Source organism: Doryrhamphus excisus, chromosome 4, assembly GCF_030265055.1.
Source record: "Doryrhamphus excisus isolate RoL2022-K1 chromosome 4, RoL_Dexc_1.0, whole genome shotgun sequence".
NCBI lineage: Eukaryota > Metazoa > Chordata > Actinopteri > Syngnathiformes > Syngnathidae > Doryrhamphus > Doryrhamphus excisus.
The window spans coordinates 13,216,710-13,232,996 of record NC_080469.1 but is presented as its reverse complement, the minus strand read 5'-3'; the positions used below and the strand labels follow the sequence as shown (position 1 = coordinate 13,232,996).

The 16,287-nt window shown below is 40.7% G+C and overlaps 2 protein-coding genes across 3 annotated transcripts; both read right to left on the bottom strand.

Annotated features, from left to right (window-relative positions):
• Positions 1–1,042: 1,042 nt before the first annotated feature.
• gda (guanine deaminase) lies at positions 1,043–13,131 on the bottom strand. 2 transcript variants are annotated; one of them, XM_058071284.1, is made up of 14 exons: positions 11,069–13,131; positions 10,864–10,952; positions 9,699–9,870; positions 9,429–9,516; positions 5,236–5,341; positions 5,130–5,157; positions 4,442–4,549; positions 4,252–4,359; positions 4,092–4,189; positions 3,937–4,004; positions 1,978–2,124; positions 1,747–1,865; positions 1,655–1,682; positions 1,043–1,575 (listed from the first exon to the last, which is right to left on the bottom strand). In XM_058071284.1, exons 1-14 carry the CDS (start codon positions 11,195–11,197, stop codon positions 1,511–1,513), a joined length of 1,353 nt encoding a protein of 450 aa, XP_057927267.1. In that variant the 5' UTR covers positions 11,198–13,131; the 3' UTR covers positions 1,043–1,510. The 2 variants fall into 2 exon arrangements, with proteins under 2 accessions (XP_057927267.1, XP_057927268.1); XM_058071285.1 differs by lacking the exon at positions 4,442–4,549.
• Positions 13,132–13,276: 145 nt separating this feature from the next.
• On the bottom strand, positions 13,277–16,193 carry c4h9orf85 (chromosome 4 C9orf85 homolog). Its single transcript, XM_058071286.1, has 4 exons — positions 15,867–16,193; positions 15,615–15,721; positions 15,291–15,404; positions 13,277–14,939 (listed from the first exon to the last, which is right to left on the bottom strand). The coding sequence occupies exons 1-4, from the start codon at positions 15,966–15,968 to the stop codon at positions 14,711–14,713; spliced, it is 552 nt and encodes a 183-aa protein (XP_057927269.1). The 5' UTR covers positions 15,969–16,193; the 3' UTR covers positions 13,277–14,710.
• Positions 16,194–16,287: the final 94 nt, after the last annotated feature.

The following is a 16,287-nucleotide window of genomic DNA, read 5'->3' as shown; positions in this document are numbered from 1 at the left end:
TTTATTTCATGACATGGACAGTATAGAGATTGATTTCATCAGGGATTTTTAAGAATGAGAAATCTGGTATTGTGTGCAGTGCCCTCCCCAAGTGTGACTATTGCTATAATCCTGTGAAATTTGTCATGGCACTGAGGTTGTCAGTAACACATGGTTGTCTTCATGTCTTCTTTTTGTGGCCAATCCTTCCTGCTGTCTGGCCCAGATGCTTCTGTTTTGATGATGGGATGGTCGATCACTGCTTCAGGTTCCTCACACACATCCCAATGATTTCAGAGATTGTTACAGATACATTCTGCTGGTATAGGCTCCGGCCTACCTGTGACGCGGAACATGAATCCTGGCATTATTGTATTGGAGAGATAAACTAAAGTAGATCACATAAAAAAATATCCACTTGTAAGCACTTGTAATGCTGGGAAATGTTCTACTTAGAGCTTACAAGGGCCAACCTCAAAGCGTTCTAGTCAAACATAAACAAAAACCATGTTAATGAAAAATGTGTAATACTGTCAACAGTCCAATTTTGTTTGGATGCTTGGAGATTTTTTTCTTTCAATTTATCAAATAGCTTGCTGCAGAGATCAAACATCAAAGCATCCAGCAACGGTGCTGATGACTCGGTCTCAATTAGGTTTTGGACAAAAGAACAACATTTATTTATTCATTTTCTAGGGCACATATAGACAAACAACCATTCACACTCACATTCATACCTATGGACAATTTGTCCAATTAACCTAGCATGTTTTTGGAATGTGGGAGGAAACCGGAGTACCCGGAGAAAACCCACGCATGCATGGGGAGAACATGCACACAGAGATGGCCGAGGGTGGAATTGAACCCTAGTCTCCTAGCTGTGAGGTCTGCGCGCTAACCACTCGACCGCCGTGCCACCACAAAAGAACAACATAAAACATAAAATAATTTACAGAAGACCTTATAGTTCTCCTCCATTGCTATTGTTTGTTAGAATGAATTCAACGAAGTAGCATCACAAACAAGAACAGACTTGAATTCACAGTATTTTTTATTTCACCTTCCAATGGAGTAACCCAAGTGGAAGTACAATTTAAAATACACAATTTAAACGTTCTATGTAAAATGTCTACATTTTCATAAACTCAATTTACAATCCTTTCATTTTGATGCCAACTTTATTACACAATACAACAGCTGCACAAAATGTATCAAAAGAACAGCGAAAGGGAGATTTAAAACAATTGTGTTCCTCTGCAATCTATGGCATTTAAAGTGCCTGTTTTTATACATCTTTCCAAGCTGCACAAACTTTAAAACATGATCATGAAGGCATTGCAAGTTGGACGCAAGAAAGTCCATTGCACCTTGGATTGTCATAGTTTCTCACGATTGACAAAAAGTTGACACGCAGCTAAATATAAATTACCATTCTATAATTCATTTGTGTTACAGTATTAGACAGATCATTTGAGAACAAATGCAGCAGTACAGTTGTGAAGCAATGCAGCAGATATTATGGACATAGGATCTACACAGGCAATGGTACCACCTTCTTTCCAGCCACATAAACTTCTACAATATTACGGTCATCACCTGCATGAACGGAATCAAACAATAAAGCTGGCGATGTGTGAGACAATATAGTTCGTAGTAATCTGAACTGGTCACTTACCCAAATTAAGGAACTTTTCCAGAATAATCTAAAAATAGAGTAAAGATAAATCAGTTCGATTTTAACCTTCAAATTTTCACTTTCAAACACACCTTTGGTTTCTCATGCTGGATCACGTCAATGGGCCCATCAGGAACTGCTACATTCACCCTCAGTGCATCAAAGTCTTTGCCCACCTCAAAATTTCCAATTTGGTCATCCAGGGACAACGCTGGAGACAGAATACATAAAAACATGCCGATCTTAAAGTGCAATACTTAAGGCAGATTTGCTCAGTTAATCAAACATACTCAGTAGCATGACTACAAGGGTTTGGGTCCTACCTTGGCTGCCTCCCAGTGTAGCCAGTCGGAATACCTCCTCAAAGTTGAGGGTCTCATGTTTTGGGTCCTGGATGGTCAAGATTTTGGATGTGTCCATGGCTCTCCTCATGGCATCCAGCATGGAGGCAGAGTAGCCCCCTGCTACATCTATCAAAGGATGCATCAGAAGGATCAAGAGCAGGGGTCTCAAACACGCGGCAAACGGGCCAAATGTGGCACGCAGAACACTAGTTTGAGGCCCCCGCCTTGATATGAAAGTTTAATGTTAGTGCGGCCCGCGCAAGTTTGATATGGATGCTGTATGGCAGAGGTAGGGAACCTATGGCTCGGGAGCCAGGTAGGGCTCTTTTGATGACTGTATCTGGCTCTCAAGCATTTCTTACCACAATAAAAATGTATTTATGCTAACATTTTAAAGTAAACCATGACAGAAATGACTGTTAAAAATAATATTCAAAATCAACAACTTTCTTATGCATTTTAATCCGTCCATCTATTTTCTACTGCAATACGGCCGACCATATCTATCTTTCCTAATGATATTTTCCAGGTCAAACACCAAAACTCGATTATTACTGGGTAGTCTACCTCGGTCATTGAGATGGTCAACATGTAAATGTAAACTTTCCTCCTTTAGTCAAATAGTTGCCTAGCTAAAGCTGCAGAACCAAGCCTTCAGGCAAAGATGGCCAAAAGAATGAAATATACTGAGTACGGTGCAAAACTATGCAGCAGCAGGAGTTGCATTAATGGCAGCAAGTGTTTGATTTATTGTTGGACACTGCGCTGCTCACGAAAGTGTGCTGGCCACACCCCATTGGCGTGGGGTAGTGTGCCTGGTCTACGTAATTAGAGCCCATTATATCTAAAACTGTTGGTCTTACATAACATGCACACATTTTATTGCATTCAATGTTTAAAAAAATGTATATGGCTCTCACAGATACACATTTTAAAATATCTGGCCTTCATGGCTCTCTTAGCCAAAAAGGTTCCCGACCCCTGCTGTATGGTATCATATATGTACCCAGAAAAAAATATTACATTTGATTAATGTTCATGGTAAAGGTTAAATAACTGTTAATAGTTATCTTCCCTATCCGTGTGGAAGTGGTAAGTTTTTGGCTTTTTTAAGTTTAAAGAGAATAACTTGGAGGCTACCGTTTAGGTCGCTAGCTCTCTAGTTTGCGAGTTAGCATGTGTCTCAAGACCCTGCAGTTGTGCAATATGTTGTAAATAAAAAGAGTATAAATGTGACTATAGTCGTGTTTTGTCATGTCTACAAGGCTCTAATAATGCTTTGTTAATTTTAATCTGAAAAAAATAACTTGTCTACCCACCAACTATATGTGGTTTCTTAAGTTTTTATTATTTTCTGTTTTATTATTATTATTATTATATTTATTACTGATTGATTGATTTTCTTTATTCTTGATTTGTTTATTTATTTTTCATCTTATTTTGTGTAGAAAAATAAAATTAAGATATTTGAGAACAGTGGAATGTTTTATCAGAGCTTTTATTGTAGAAAATTGGAACCAAAGCACTGAAAAAGTTTGTATATTTTTCTGTTTTTAAGAAATGCATTTTTTTTTTGAAAACCTGATGTGGCCCAGTCTCACCCAGACCCTAGCTCCAGTGGCCCTGAGGTAAATTGAGTTTGAGACCCCTGATCAAGAGTATATAGTTAGAGTAGTCTGTGTACAGCTTGTGGCATGCGGTGAGGAGACATGAGGACATGCACAAGTCTTATTTATGTCTTTAATGGTTTATTTTCTCAAATTATATCTGCTATATTGGGTAATATGACTGTAAAGGTAACGGTACGGGTGTTTTTGTATGTGTAAATAATATTTTAATGATATTAAAAAACACATGTAAAGGGTCGTGAACAGGTGTTCTATGCTGTATGAAAATATTTCACTTAATCTAAAATGATCTTTGTAAATCAATTCAAACCTGTTCCCAGGCCCAGCTTGACTTTGTGCCTCAGGACCTTACATACATCCAGCATCCCGCTGCACAACCTGGGTGGACAAATCATCATCGGTCAGAAAGTGGGTACATCAAATAAGTCAAAATCATTTCAAACCAAGCAAACTAGTTTGACTTACGAGATGTTGGAGTTGGGGCAGTGTGATAAAGATGCTCCTGTCTCCCTGAATAAAGCCAACTCCTCATCACTGAGATAGCAACCATGTGCCATCACCGTCTGTCAAGCAACACCATCATGAACAAACTGATTTCTTCACCCATCGAAAGATCTGACCTCACCTTGTTGGTAAGCAGGTTGTGTTTGTAGTAGACATCTGTATAGGAGTCACAATCAGGGAATAGCTCCTTCACAATTTTTACCTCCTCAACATTTTCACTAATATGACTCTGGAAATAAAAAAACAAAAAAAAAACAGGACAGTCTAGTGTATGTGGACATTGCCAGATTTGGTTACTACGGTGATGTTACCTGGATATGCAGGTTGTTATTTTTAGCAAGCTGTCCCAGTTGACCCATTAAGGCTCCCGAGCATGTTAAGACAAAGCGAGGAGTCACCACTGGCTTGACAAGAGCATACTAACAACAGATCAGAACAAACTATTATGAATGCTGATGCAAAGTGCCACTGATTTGAGAAAACACAAGTGGAAGTGGAGATTTTGTTCTGACGTGGAATAAAAAATCCAGGGAGTTTGAATTAGATGGTCTGAGCTCTAAATTGACTCATTTCCTGATCATTTTCTGAGACATATTATTCAATTTTGCATGGATCAAAACATTCATTCATTTTCTACCGCTTATCCTCCCCAGGGTCACGGGGGGTGCTGGAGCCTATACCTTGGACTGGTCGCCAGCCAATCACAGGGCACATATAGACAAACAACCATTCCCACTCACATTCATACCTATGGACAATTTGGAGTCGGCAATTAACCTAACCTAACCTAGCTGTGAGGCCTGCACACTAACCACTCGTCCGCCGTGCAGCCTGGATCAAAAATACAACAAGGAATTACCATACACTTACAAACGTCTCTAACCAGCCCTGTTCAGAGTAGCTTGTTTTGTAGACAAGTGTAACAGTAGTGTAGCTACGTGGATGCAACACAACATTTTCACTACATAGGATATCATGGTTCTCCTTGCACAAGCTTACCTTCTTGGCCAACAGCTGTGAAATGAACCTTCAAAAGGTAAAGAAAATGGCTCTCTTTACTAAATCTGTTATTCCACAGATCTTCCAACACATGGTTTATACACACCGGCGTGTTTCCTCGAGGGACTCTTGAAGGCTCTCCTTGTAATAGTTCACAGAATTGTTCTGGTCCATACACACTTTACCCACCAAGGCTCGCTGTCCTAAGTCATCTACAAGAAAAAATGAACACAACAATCTCAGATCGTTACATGATGTTTTGTCTTTGATGCAGTCTGTTTGGCTTGGGAAAAAGGTGTCTCCACCAGGCTGGGCTGCCATAATGCTTGTAATTCCTGGCCGAAGCCCTCAGACGTTTCAATACATCCAGAATCCTGATGGTAAGTGTGAGGGTTGAATACAAATTCTGCCTCCTCACATACCAGTGCTTATACATGGCAACGCACCAGTCTCTCTCCAGGAACTTAGCCCAACTTAAAAACACACACACACAAGAAACCTCCATTCCAAAGATACCGTCTAATACAGTGTCATTATCAATTATAAACTGTGCACAATTGGAACTCCTGAAGGCACCATCAGAGCACCACTGACTCTTTGTTCAAATATGTATTTGATTCTCAAAGACATATACTAGTATATACCTGCACTTTTATACTGTACCCATCCATCCATCCACACCCATCCATCAATTTTCCATACCGCTTGTCCTCAATATAAATACAAGTGTATTGTAAGTAAGTGGAAATGATTCTAATTGTGTTGAAATACGAGTGTTCACGTGAGTAAACTTTAAAAAGCTTATCAACCGTTTATAGGCTTGTAAGACATTTTATGGCAGTCAATTCAGCTGGGACAAAGGTGAGGATTCATTAAGGTTGAGTATCGTTTACATATTATCCAATACTGGTGCCAACTGGTACTTTTGACCCAGTGCCCGAAGCAGTACTGAAAATAAAAGAAAAATGTTGTCCCAAACCTTTTAACCCAATGTTGTAACATGCAAGTTGAACAAGATAGAAAATACAAAAAAAGTCAATATTTTTCATAATTAACAATTCAATTGCATAAAGTGTCATATATTTTAGTTCAACATGAATAAAAAAAACTGGCGTTCTTGGCTGTCACTCACTGCTGTCTCATATACACCAACATGTCAGTCTCATTGACAATTTGGAGTCATCTTGTGGTTGTAATATGGCTATGCATTCAAGGCTAGATAACATGAGTAGCTAAACTTAGCCAAATCTCTGTCATTAGCCAACAACAAACATGACTAGTTGCATGCGTGTTACGTCCACATACTCAAAGAGGGAAGAAGGAGGAAATATAATACTTGCACTTTGTTCAAATGTTGACGCCCAATAGGCAGCTGGAGGAAGAAGCTGCATACAGTCAATTTAACAGCATATATTCCCCACAATTCGAGCAGATAAATATTTGATAATTGATACACAATTCTGGTAATGCTAAACTACGGTTACAATGGCGTTTGCTAGTCAGTCTTACAAAATTTTAGTTATTTACAAGACGTTATTCTTTCAAGCACCTTCACATTCATACCTGTGGACAATTTGGAGTTGCCAATTAACCTAGCATGTTTTTGGAATGTGGGAGGAAACCGGAGTACCCGGAGAAAAGCCACGCATGCACGAGGAGAACATGCAAACTCCACACAGAGATGGCCGAGGGTGAAATTGAACTCGGGTTTCCTAGTTGTGAGGCCTGCGTGCTAACCACTCTTCCGCCGTGCAGCCGCCACTAAATTAGAATTATGTTATTATTCAATAACAAAGACGTACAGTGAAGAAAATAAGTATTTGAACACCCTGCTATTTTGCTATTTCTCCCACTTAGAAATCATGGAGGCGTCTGAAATTTTCATCGTAGGTGCATGTCCACTGTGAGAGAGATAAACTAAAAAGAAAAATCCAGAAATCACAATGCATGATTTTTTTAACAATTTATTTGTGTGATACAGCTGCTAATAAGTATTTGAACACCTGAGAAAATGAATGTTAATATTTGGTACAGTAGCCTTTGTTTGCTATTACAGAGGTCAAACGTTTCCTGTAGTTTTTCACCAGGTTTGCACACACTGCAGGAGGGATCTTGGCCCACTCCTCCACACAGATCTTCTCTAGATCAGTCAGGTTTCTGGGCTGTCGCTGAGAAACACGGAGTTTGAGCTCCCTCCAAAGATTTTCGATTGGGTTCAGGTCTGGAGACTGGCTGGGCCATGCTAGAACCTTGATATGCTTCTTACGGAGCCACTCCTTGGTTTTCCTGGCTGTGTGCTTCGGGTCGTTGTCGTGTTGGAAGACCCAGCCACGACCCATCTTCAATGCTCTGACAGAGGGAAGGAGGTTGTTCCCCAAAATCTCACAATACACGGCCCCAGTCATCCTCTCTTTAATGCAGTGCACTCGTCCTGTCCCATGTGCAGAAAAACACCCCCAAAGCATGATGCTACCACCCCCATGCTTCACAGTAGGGATGGTGTTCTTCGGATTGTACTCTTCATTCTTCTTCCTCCAAACACGCTTATTGGAATTATGACCAAAAAGTTCTATTTTGGTCTCATCTGACCATAAAACTTTCTCCCATGACTCCTCTGTATCATCCAAATGGTCATATGCAAACTTAAGACGGGCCTTGACATGTGCTGGTTTAAGCAGGGGAACCTTTCGTGCCATGCATGATTTCACATCATGACGTCTTAGTGTATTACCTACAGTAACCTTGGAAACGGTGGTCCCAGCTCTTTTAAGGTCATTGACCAAGTCCTGTCGTGTAGTTCTGGGCTGATTCCTCACCTTTCTTAGAATCATTGAGACCCCACGAGGTGATATCTTGCATGGGGCTCCACTCCGATTGAGATTGACCGTCATGTTTAGCTTCTTCCATTTTCTAATGATAGCTCCAACAGTGGACCTTTTTTCACCAAGCTGCTTGGTAATTGCTCCGTAGCCCTTTCCAGCCTTGTGGAGGTGTACAATTTTGTCTCTGGTGTCTTTGGACAGCTCTTTGGTCTTCGCCATGTTACAAGTTAAAGTCTTACTGATTGTATGGGGTGGACAGGTGTCTTTATGCAGCTAACGACCTCAAACAGGTGCATCTGATTCAGGATGATACATGGAGTGCAGGTGGACTTCTAATGGGCAGACTAACAGGTCTTTCAGGGTCAGAATTCTAGATGATACACAGGTGTTCAAATACTTATTTGCAGCTGTATCACACAAATAAATTGTTAAAAAATCATGCATTGTGATTTCTGGATTTTTCTCTTTAGTTTATCTCTCTCACAGTGGACATGCACCTACGATGAAAATTTCAGACCCCTCCATGATTTCTAAGTGGGAGAAATAGCAAAATAGCAGGGTGTTCAAATACTTATTTTCTTCACTGTAGTTATACATTGTTTTTATAAACCCGAATGCCAATCCCAACAACCTGTTGATATGTCTAACGTTTTTTGTGCGAGAGGCAAAAAGAGGTGATGACGCAAATCTCCACTAATGCATTTCACTTCCGAGCAAATTCTAAGCCCTAAAAAAATGGCCACAAAGTGGCAGAAGTGCATTTAATAAGCGCTCGGCAGGGATCATGTGAATGGAAGTATCACACCTTTTCAAGTTGGGAGTTGATATTTTCCTGAAACTTACTCATGTTCTACTACTGACTAGAATGGAAAAAGGTAGTAAATATTTTGGTATGTTCCATGTTTATATATCCATAGAAGACAATATTCCGGAGTTGTTTTTTGAAAAATGGCTAGAATTGAATGAGTTAATTCATTCATTTTCTACCGCTTTTCCTCACGAGGGTCGCGGGGGTGCTGGAGCCTATCCCAGCTATCTTTGGGCGAGAGGCGGGGTACACCCTGGCATGGTCGCCAGCTAATCACAGGGCACATATAGACAACAACCATTCACACTCACATTCATACCTATGGACAATTTGGAGTCTGAATGAGTTAATAATGACTAATAATTTAATAGCACCGTAACTATTCATTTAGTGCTGTAATGAGGCACCAATATCTACTTAGTTTTTTGGCGTGGTTGCCAATTATACAATTACATATGCAATGCATGGAAAAAGAAACAAGTTATAAAGGTGTGTTTAAGAATTAGTTGAGAAACAAGATGGTCAGCAACTATCTGGAATCATACGACACAAAACAGTTCAATTAGACTCTGACCCTGTTGTTATAAATGATTCTAGAGGCTTGCTTTTTTTTTTTTACTTATCTTATAGCTCATGTAAAGTATTATGTGTGAGTGAAGGAGTTCTTACTTGCAATGTGGCCTAGTAGGAGAGAGGAGTCAGTATATATGGTGGCAAAGTAACAAGCAGTAGTTGTTCCATTTCTCAGAGTTCTTCTCTGCAAATGACATGGATTGAGTTACAGGATAAAGACAGCCTTTGAACATTCTTCTCCTATTTTCCATCCGTGATTCAGCCAACCAATAGTTAACACCCTTCTCAAACAACAGGTTGCTTAACAACAGTTTGTTTTGCTGCAGCTTGTAGACTAACATACATATACTGTATACACATGCTTACCACGACTTGAGTGTAGACCTTCTGTGCAAAAGTCAAATCTTTAAATTCTGATTCCACTGGAAAGGTGTAGTTTTTGAGCCAGTCCAACAGGGGCATGTCCAGGGCGGTGCCAGCATAGCTGTACTGTGATGCGTGGATGTGTGTGTCCACCATCCCTGGCATGAAGAATTCACTGCAATGCACAGAGCCATTATGTCACAGTGCAATACAACACATTTTATGTTGTATTATTTCCATCTGGACTGTGGAGTGGAACTAAAAAACTGAAATAAACCCTTGTGAGACTTTTAGCGAGCATTTAGATTCGACAACACGTGATGCCGGCTGCACGGTGACCAAGTGGTTAGCGCGTCGGCCGCACAGCTAGGGTGCGATTCCACCCTTGGGTATCTCTGTGTGGAGTTTGCATGTTCTCCCCGTGCATGGGTGGGTTTTCTCCAGGTACTCCGGTTTCCTCCCACATTCCAAAAACATGCTAGGTTAATTGGTGACTCCAAATTGTCCATAGGTATGAATGTGAGTGTGAATGGTTGTTTGTCTATATGTGCCCTGTGATTGGCTGGCGACCAGTCCAGGGTGTACCCCACCTGTCACCCTTGTGAGGATAAGCGGGTAAAAAATGAATGAATGAACACATGATGCCAACACAGAAAATGTACCAGTGGTGGCTACAGGTGTAATGATAACCATAGAACCAAAATTGGAGCTTAGTATCATGCTTATTAAAAAAAGTCACTATGTGACAATAGTGAGTCTATGTCATGTGTTGGTGAGTCATCTTCAAAGAGTGAGTCATTTTCCATCCATCCATCTTCTATACTGCTTATCCTCCTTGGGTCGCGGGTATGCTGGAGCCTATCCCAGCTGTCTTTTGGCGAGAGGTGGGGTACACCCTGGACTAATCACCAGCCAATCCCAGGTTACATATTGACAAACAAGAAGTATTTGAAAACTAATTTTAAACCAAAGTAAAAATCTATTTTTTTATCTTTATGAACAACCTGTATTAACATTAAAATAACACCCACAGGTTACCTGTATACAGATAATAAAAGTGTATTGATGGCCAAAATAGGAGCCTGAAACAAAGTGACTTCACATTATTGCGTATAGAAAATTGGTTCTGGAAGTCAAGCTCTCATTACATGATAAAACAAACACTTACTGTTGTTTCAGTTGGATTACTGCTGAGGGACTGAATCCAAAAGTTTCAGACAGTCTATCCAGTTCTTTGCCTTCTCCAATGAAGGAAATCTGATAACAGAAAGGGAATCAATAAATAGTCAATGATTAAAGCAGGCTTGCAAAAAAACGTGCGTAAAGTGCACGACTGAGGTTGAATCAAATGTTTTTTTTTTTCAAAATCAAACCTTTCCCCCGGCATCAACTCCAAGTAGCGCATCTTCCATGACCTGCACGGCTTCTTTCTGGGTTGCATGAATAAACATTCCTCGAAAGACAAGCGAAGTGTGATCTGAGGCTCCGTTCTGGTGTGCCATCGCGTAATCAGAACCACGCCGCAGTGGTTGACACTTTCAGTAGTCTGGGGGCTGTTGCTCGGAGGCTTCAGCATAAAACACCGCCAAGGGACACACCTGACTGAATGCAGCCAATGAGAGCACAGGGTGTGAGGTCCTGCGTAATTATGATGTTTGTCTCGTTCTCCTTTGGGACGCCATGCCCTCTACAGACAAGCCAAATCATTGGGTACACCACATAGTTCAATGAGATGCAATAAGAGCTGTATCAAAAAAACCCCGAAAAGGTGACTCACTTTTGTGCTACACTGGCAGTTATTCAATGAATTGAATGTTTACTAACATGGTTTGTGTATCTGCTCTATGTGTGTGTGTATATACATGTATAATGTTATTATATTATATAATATTTTTAGAAATGTTGACCTATTAGACATTTTGTATGTGTGGAGTTTGCAGGTTCTCCCTATGCTGGATGCCAATTGGTGGAATGGAGGTTTGAAATTATGGCAGACTCTTTCCCTCACATTATATATACATATGAACAACAGTGAAAGGATATGTTTCACCCACCAGGTTCTTGACAATCCCAGGTGAATGGGAGCACATACAGGCCTCATACAGTTTATTCATCAAAACTTGAGACGTTCTCTAGTAAAAAAAAAAAAAAAAAGGTTCACAGTAACATAAAGCATTACTACTGACTGAGTGCCTATCAACTGTGTTTACTTGGGGTTACTTAAGTGCATGACCTGCTTGCACTTTGTACTTGCTTGCTCAGGACTTTCGGAATGCATCATTATTTCATTTGCAATAGGCCTGCATATTACATAGATGTTTTGACTCGAGGGCCGCATTGCTTTAACAAAATTTATGGGGGGCCAGACTATATATTTTACACTTAACAGTCCACCTGGAAGTATTGTATCTGTAAAAGAATGTGTGTTGTGTCCCTTTTTTCAGGAGCACTTTGTAAAGACCAGACAAAATGGATAAAACAGCTATAAGCCATCAAAAAGTTGGCTCAAGCCATGATGCCAGGTTGTATGTTAAGTTTAAATTAAATACTTTGAAAAGAACGGGCGGGCCGTATTCAAACACTTGACGGGCCGGATGTGGCCGCCGGGCCATAGTTTGCCCACCTCTGACATAGAGAGTATACACTGTCTTGAAATGACTACTATATAAAGTATTATGTGCCATGTGATTGACTGGTGACCAATCCAGGGTGTACCCCGCCTTTCACCCAAGTCAGCTGATAGGCTCCAGCATACCCCTGTGACCCAAGTGAGGATAAGCGACATAGAAAACACTGGATGACTATTGTATCCTAAAGCGCACCAATTCTTCCATCTCCCTCCATAAATATGATATGGATGCTGTTGAAGTGTACTGAGGTATGTATGATCAACCATACTAATTGCCATATTAAGAAACACCCTAACCTCAAATAGTTTCAGCAGTTAAATTAACAGTGCCAAACTGTTGAAAATCTCAAATGAAAAGGTCAGTGTAACATGACGAGTGAAACAGAGCACAAGGGAAGATATCCGATGCTATTTAAAAACTCAATCATGGGGAATAAAGTGATTCATCCTTCTGTAGCTGCCGTAGTGTCGTCATTGAGGAAGAAAGACCCGAGAAAGTCATGAACATCACAAGATGAATGACAAAATTGAATGGAGCAACTGCACACATGTCCACAACACAGGGGGAAAAAAATGAAGAAAAACTGAGAACATGTGCCTGTCTTGTAAACTGACTTCACGGCTGTCATCGACATTTGCCGATGTAGTCCTTCCAATCCTGCTAAAGCTTGGCCAAGTCACCCATAACTACGGCACACAGCATATGTTGGCATAGCAGGCGAATTAGCACAGACGCAAGGTGCATTCAGGGACATTGGGTCATGACAGAAATTTGGAGGAAGACCAACAAAACCAGTTGAGAATCACTGGCATATGGCATTCGGGAGATGCATTAAAAGACGTTGTGATTGATATATAATTATTGCATGTTTGAATTACTCCACTCCATTCATTCCATACATACACACCCACATGATGAGACAGAGAGTGAACCATCTTGTCATCCAGACTGTTTGATAGAGTAGGAAAACAGGTATTTTATACATACTTCTTAACATGTAGTTGTTGGACAAAGTGAAGACAGAAGTCTGCAGCATTCACAGCTAAGGCACAACAAAAGTGTAGCTAAAGTGTGTGTATATTCATTTCTAGCCACAGATCCTCAAATGTGTTATAATGACGCAATGCTGAAGCATTGAGGAACCTGCAGTGCTTTATGTCGCCTGTGTTGTGTACACTGAGTGGTAGCAGATACTAGAACTAGTACATTAGAGCCCCAACTTCAAGACAAAGCACAAGGGAGAATGCGATGTGGCATACATGGTAGTGTTAGGACAGGGGTCAGCAACCCACGGCTCCAGAGCCGCATGTGGCTCTTTAGCCTCTTTGTTGTGGCTCCCTTTGCATTCATTCATTCATTTTCTACCGCTTTTCCTCACAAGGGTCGCGGGGGTGCTGGAGCCTATCCCAGCTGTCTTTGGGCGAGAGGCGGGGTACACCCTGGACTGGTGGCCAGCCAATCACAGAGCACATATAGACAAACAACCATTCACACTCACATTCATACCTATGGACAATTTGGAGTGGCCAATTAACCTAGCATGTTTTTGGAATGTGGGAGGAAACCGGAGTACCCGGAGAAAACCCACGCATGCACAGGGAGAACATGCAAACTCCACACAGAGATGGCCGAGGGTGGGATTGAACTCGGGTCTCCTCGCTGTGAGGTCTGCGCACTAAACACTCGCCCGCCGTGCAGCCGCTTTGCAATGCTTGAAGATTTTTAAACACCCGAGTGGGGAAAATGCATGTCTTTGTAATCCAACTTTGTGTGAGACCATGAATGCATCCTGGCCGAGTTCTGACTGGTGATTGGATGAACAGACAGGATGCTATTCAGTTCTCTCTCACACAGGTAAACATGAAGGAAAATAAGTAATACTTTCCCAGAGCTATTTGACAATTCTAAAAAATAAATGTGAGATAATTTAAAAAAACTGCTGCATGGGAACCTGTTTGCGGCAGAGTAAACAAGTCAAGTAAGTTCACACGTACATTTATGTAAGTTTATCTCCAATACTAGGAAGAGTACTCCAACTCGTCTTTTCTTATCTGAACTACTTTGATTCCCCCAAATTCCCTCCAATGTTGTTTTAAACATACTATGTTTTGCGGCTCCAGGCTATTTTTCTTTAGTGGGCAAGGGGGTAAAATGGCTCTTTTCATAGTAAAGGTTGCCGACCCCTGTGTTAGGAGAATACTCAGTGGACGTTTATTGTATTGCATGGGTGTGTGGGTATTCCCAATGAAGTATCCAGCAAGTGTGTGTGTGTGTGTTTCAGACTCTGCCAAATACCAATATATTATTTCCATTTCAACTAGCTTTTTATACGACCAGAATACCTCTTTGCCAAAGCGTCCATTCGTCCAGTTAGCGCCATCACATTTAGTTTGTGATGGTCACTCTGGACATATCTGGAAGCGGAGCCAACTTGTTCCGTGTCTTCTTTGGCATTGGATTACTGTCACAGTCTTCATTATCCTCACAATCACTTAAGTCTTCCTCGTGATCATCCAAGTTACTAATGTCCTTCTTTCTGCACATTTTGCCTCTATGTTTGCCATCTTCATCCTTTTCTTCGTCTTCTTCTTCTTGGCCCAAATGCGAGTTAACTCTGTAAAAGTGGCAGAAACACACGTACAATCCTGTCAACAGGGATGGTAAATAAGTAGATAAAGTGATGCTTTTGTTTTGGCCGCCCTCTATTGTCAAGTCTAAGGAAAACTTGTGACGCGACTTACTGTATGACCACAAGATGGCGGCGTTCTCCATTAGAGCCTCCATAAATATAACTCTTTCACTTACGTCATTAAAAAAAGGGTAATAATATATTTGATGTGAATGGTCTCTTTAAAATGTTGAAGTACCAGGACGGCACACATATATTGGCAATAACAAAATAGTAATTACAAAAAAACACAACTTGTACAAAAAGAACCAGAAAATAAAATATGACAGCACTTACGGGATGACAATGTCCTCTTTCTTTCCGCACTTGCAGCAAATCTCTAGCTGAAGAGAACAAGGCTTACAAATGACGTGATAAGCATCCTTCACAGTCTTCTGAGAACATTTGACACTGAAATGAGAAAACATGCATGTAAACTTGATATGGTACTATAAACAATAACAAAAACATCACATAATTTGACATAAAGAATGCTGTTGGTAAAGCAACTTTTTGAGCTCCTCCTTTCTCAAACGAGGAGCAAACAAGAGGTGATTGTTAACAAGATTTCACACGTTTGGACACATATTACAGTGGCATATTTATTGCATTCGTTCTTACCATTTACGGGGCTGTGTCAGAGTCTTATATTTGTTGTACTTGACTTTCCACTCGAGAACACCCTTACAGTGTTGACAGAGTCCATCGTGGATCTTGGATTGTGCCTTCTATATTGGCAAAGACAATTTTACAATTTTAGTAACGGCATTTACACATACATGTACATATATAACCTGCCTGTGTTACTGCAGTGCAACAACAATGCTAAAGCTAGTCCGCTACATGCTGGTCTCAGACGGGTGGAACGTGTACCTTTACTTGTGCTGTCGCGCCATATTTGTCGTTTTTGAAGGCAATGGTGTTTTGGTGCCTTTGGCCTCGCGATCGAGACACGTTACCTTTTTGTGAACTCATTAGAATTGCTAACAGTTAACCACACATGGACTACAACACGTTATCCTAGCATTATTCAGGAAGAGAGAATTGACCCGGAAGTCATTATTTCCCGGTCGCTTTTTGGTGGCTCGTTGTCGCCACCATATAGCGAAGTGTTTGGTGTCTTTTGTGTGTGTGCCAATATCAATTCAATAATAACATACAGTTTACTAAGTTACGATGAGGACAAACAAAATAATACGTATTAGAATGGACCAAAATTACATCACGGAGGAAAGAACGACAGCATGCAGTGAAAGCATTTCCGCAATAGTAATATCTGATTGGTTTGTGTGGG

Coding starts and splice junctions, on each gene's coding strand:
- c4h9orf85 (XM_058071286.1), bottom strand. CDS start 15,968: ATGAGTTCACAAAAAGGTAACGTGTCTCGATCGCGAGGCCAAAGGCAC. Junction 15,722..15,866: donor GCGCGACAGCACAAGTAAAG/GTACACGTTCCA, acceptor TTGCCAATATAG/AAGGCACAATCCAAGATCCA. Junction 15,405..15,614: donor CTGACACAGCCCCGTAAATG/GTAAGAACGAAT, acceptor TTCTCATTTCAG/TGTCAAATGTTCTCAGAAGA.
- gda (XM_058071284.1), bottom strand. CDS start 11,197: ATGGCACACCAGAACGGAGCCTCAGATCACACTTCGCTTGTCTTTCGA. Junction 5,158..5,235: donor TCCCTCGAGGAAACACGCCG/GTGTGTATAAAC, acceptor TACCTTTTGAAG/GTTCATTTCACAGCTGTTGG. Junction 1,576..1,654: donor GGAAAAGTTCCTTAATTTGG/GTAAGTGACCAG, acceptor CCGTTCATGCAG/GTGATGACCGTAATATTGTA.